At 41.8% G+C, this 2,500-nt stretch overlaps 1 protein-coding gene across 1 annotated transcript in view; it reads left to right on the top strand.

The window, feature by feature from the left end:
• Positions 1-1,115, top strand: part of LOC143030082 (uncharacterized) — a 2,935-nt gene extending 1,820 nt beyond the window's left edge. The window contains exon 2 of the mRNA XM_076193284.1: positions 1-1,115. This exon is cut by the window's left edge and continues 33 nt beyond it. Coding sequence (XP_076049399.1) covers positions 1-1,115 — 1,115 coding nt within the window.
• The last annotated feature ends 1,385 nt before the right edge of the window (positions 1,116-2,500 follow it).

Raw genomic sequence — 2,500 nt, 5'->3', positions numbered from 1 at the left:
TTGATGCCAGCCTGAAGAAAGCCGCTAGAGAACTCCGGGAAAACGAAGACATTTTTATAAGAAGAGCCGATAAATCTGCTGTGTTCGTTCTCCTACCAAAGTGTGAGTACTTACAAAAGATGAATATGATCTTGGGAGATGCCTCTAAATTTGAACGAATCTCCAGGGATCCTACCAACAAATTGAAATCTAAGTGCAATGGCTTAATTGATACCGTTAAAGCTAAAGCCGGGGGAATTCACCTTTTCCGCATTTCTGGGGACCATGGTCCTGGCTATGTTTATGGCAATGTGAAAACACATAAACTCAACTATCCGCTTAGACCTATTATCAGCCAAATCCCCACCCCGACCTATAGCCTAGGAAAAACTCTAAACAACCTTTTCTCTCCCTATACTCCAAGTACCTGGTTGCTCAAATCCCCTAAAGAGTTTGTTGATTTACTCCACAGAAAAGAACCCACAGGCCTTATTGCATCTCTTGATGCCGAAAGCCTTTTCACTAACGTCCCCGTTGATGAGACAATAGACTACATCTTAGACGAGGTCTACCGTTCCCACCATCAACACGTGGACACCCCAGAAAATCTACTGCGTCTTCTACTTGAAGTATGCACCAAAGAATCCCCATTCCGAGGACCAGAAAGAAAAATGTATAGACAGGTGGACGGTGTGGCGATGGGGTCCCCACTTGGGGTCTCCTTTACCAACTTTTACATGGACCTGGTGGAGAGACGAGTTCCTTCTGTCCCCCATCTTTGTCCTTTCTTTTACGGTAGATATGTGGACGACATTTTTGTGGAGGTTAGAGACCGGAAACATTTCCAGGATCTACGTGACGCGTTTATAAGTAGCTCTTGCCTTAATTTCACTCTCGAGTTGCATGATGATGGGTCCTTACCCTTCTTAGACGTGTTTGTTAAGCCAGTTGATAGCAAATTCGTGACTTCAGTTCACGTCAAAGAAACAAATGAAGGAAGATGCCTGAACGCCGAAGGAGAATGTCCACCTCTTATAAAAGAAGTGTCATTTGCTCTTATGTCAACAGAGCATTCACCCATTGTTCTACTTGGCCCCTACTCCATCAAGAGCTTCAACGCCTACAGGAAGTCCTAGTGAATAATGGCTTTTCCAACAAGGACGTCCAGTCTATCATCACGCAAAAGATGGACGTTTATATGAGATGTCACAGCCCCCGCCCTGAGAAACGCCCCCCAATCCTTCTGCATTATAGATCTTTCATGAGTACAGCATACCTTAATGATGAAAGAGTATTGAGGGAAATAGTTGAACTTGGACCCCGTTCCATAGACCCCGAAGACAAGTTAGATCTCCGTATTTCCTATAAAAACCTCAAAACCTCTAATATCATCCTAAAAAGTAACCCTTTCCTTGCCCAAAACCTCCTCAGAATAAGTAAAGTCGTGTAAGAATTTGTCTGCCCACACGAAGACTGTAAGCTTCGTCCTTCTTCCTATATAGGAATGACAACAACTTCTCTTTCCCGACGCCTCACTTGCCATTTAGAGAACGGAGCCCCAAAGAAACACTTTTCAGATACACACTCTACCTTTTTGTCCAGGGAGATCTTAGTCGAGAACACTAGGATCCTAGATTCTGATAATGACAGCCACCGGTTGGAGATTCTAGAGGCCCTTTATATTAAGGAGAAAGCCCCCACCATGAATATATAAAATGGAATTATTCCACTAGCTGTGGCTACTCTACATGGACACTCAGTCACCACCACATACAACTCCAAAAGAAGAACGGACAGAATATCACCAAATCAGCCCCCGGACATAAGGCCCACACTACAAGCAAGACCAGAATCACAAGGGACAGATTCTCACTGAGTCCACCCATAGACAAAATCTCCCCCACATTTATTATGACCTCTCCCTTTAGTTTGCATTTAGCCTATAAGAGCTTTGTACCAAATAAATTTTGTACTTGAAAATACTCAAAGATGAGCGAAACGTCGAATATATATATATATATATATCTATATATATATATATATATATATATACATATATACATATACACCCCCTTGCACCCCCCCCACACACACATACACACATACACACGCGCGCGCGCGGACACACACTCACATACAAACACACATATATATAAATACGCAAAAATACACGCAAACACACACATACATATACATACACAAACGTACACATACACACTCAAACAGATGCAAATAAACGCATGTACACACACACACACACGCACACACACACACACGCACACACACGCACACACACACACACACACACACACACACACACACACACACACACACACACACACACACACACACACACACACACACACACACACACACACACACTCATATATATAATATATATATATATATATACATAAATATATGTTTATATATATAAAATATATATATATATATATATATATCACAACTAACACCACAGTCGGACGAAAGAAAAAGTTGCGTAAGCGGAAACTATATATTT

The sequence above is a fragment of the Oratosquilla oratoria genome, chromosome 11, assembly GCF_046742065.1.
Source record: "Oratosquilla oratoria isolate Oo_2021 chromosome 11, ASM4674206v1, whole genome shotgun sequence".
NCBI classification, from domain to species: domain Eukaryota; kingdom Metazoa; phylum Arthropoda; class Malacostraca; order Stomatopoda; family Squillidae; genus Oratosquilla; species Oratosquilla oratoria.
This window is presented reverse-complemented; position numbering and strand designations above follow the sequence as displayed.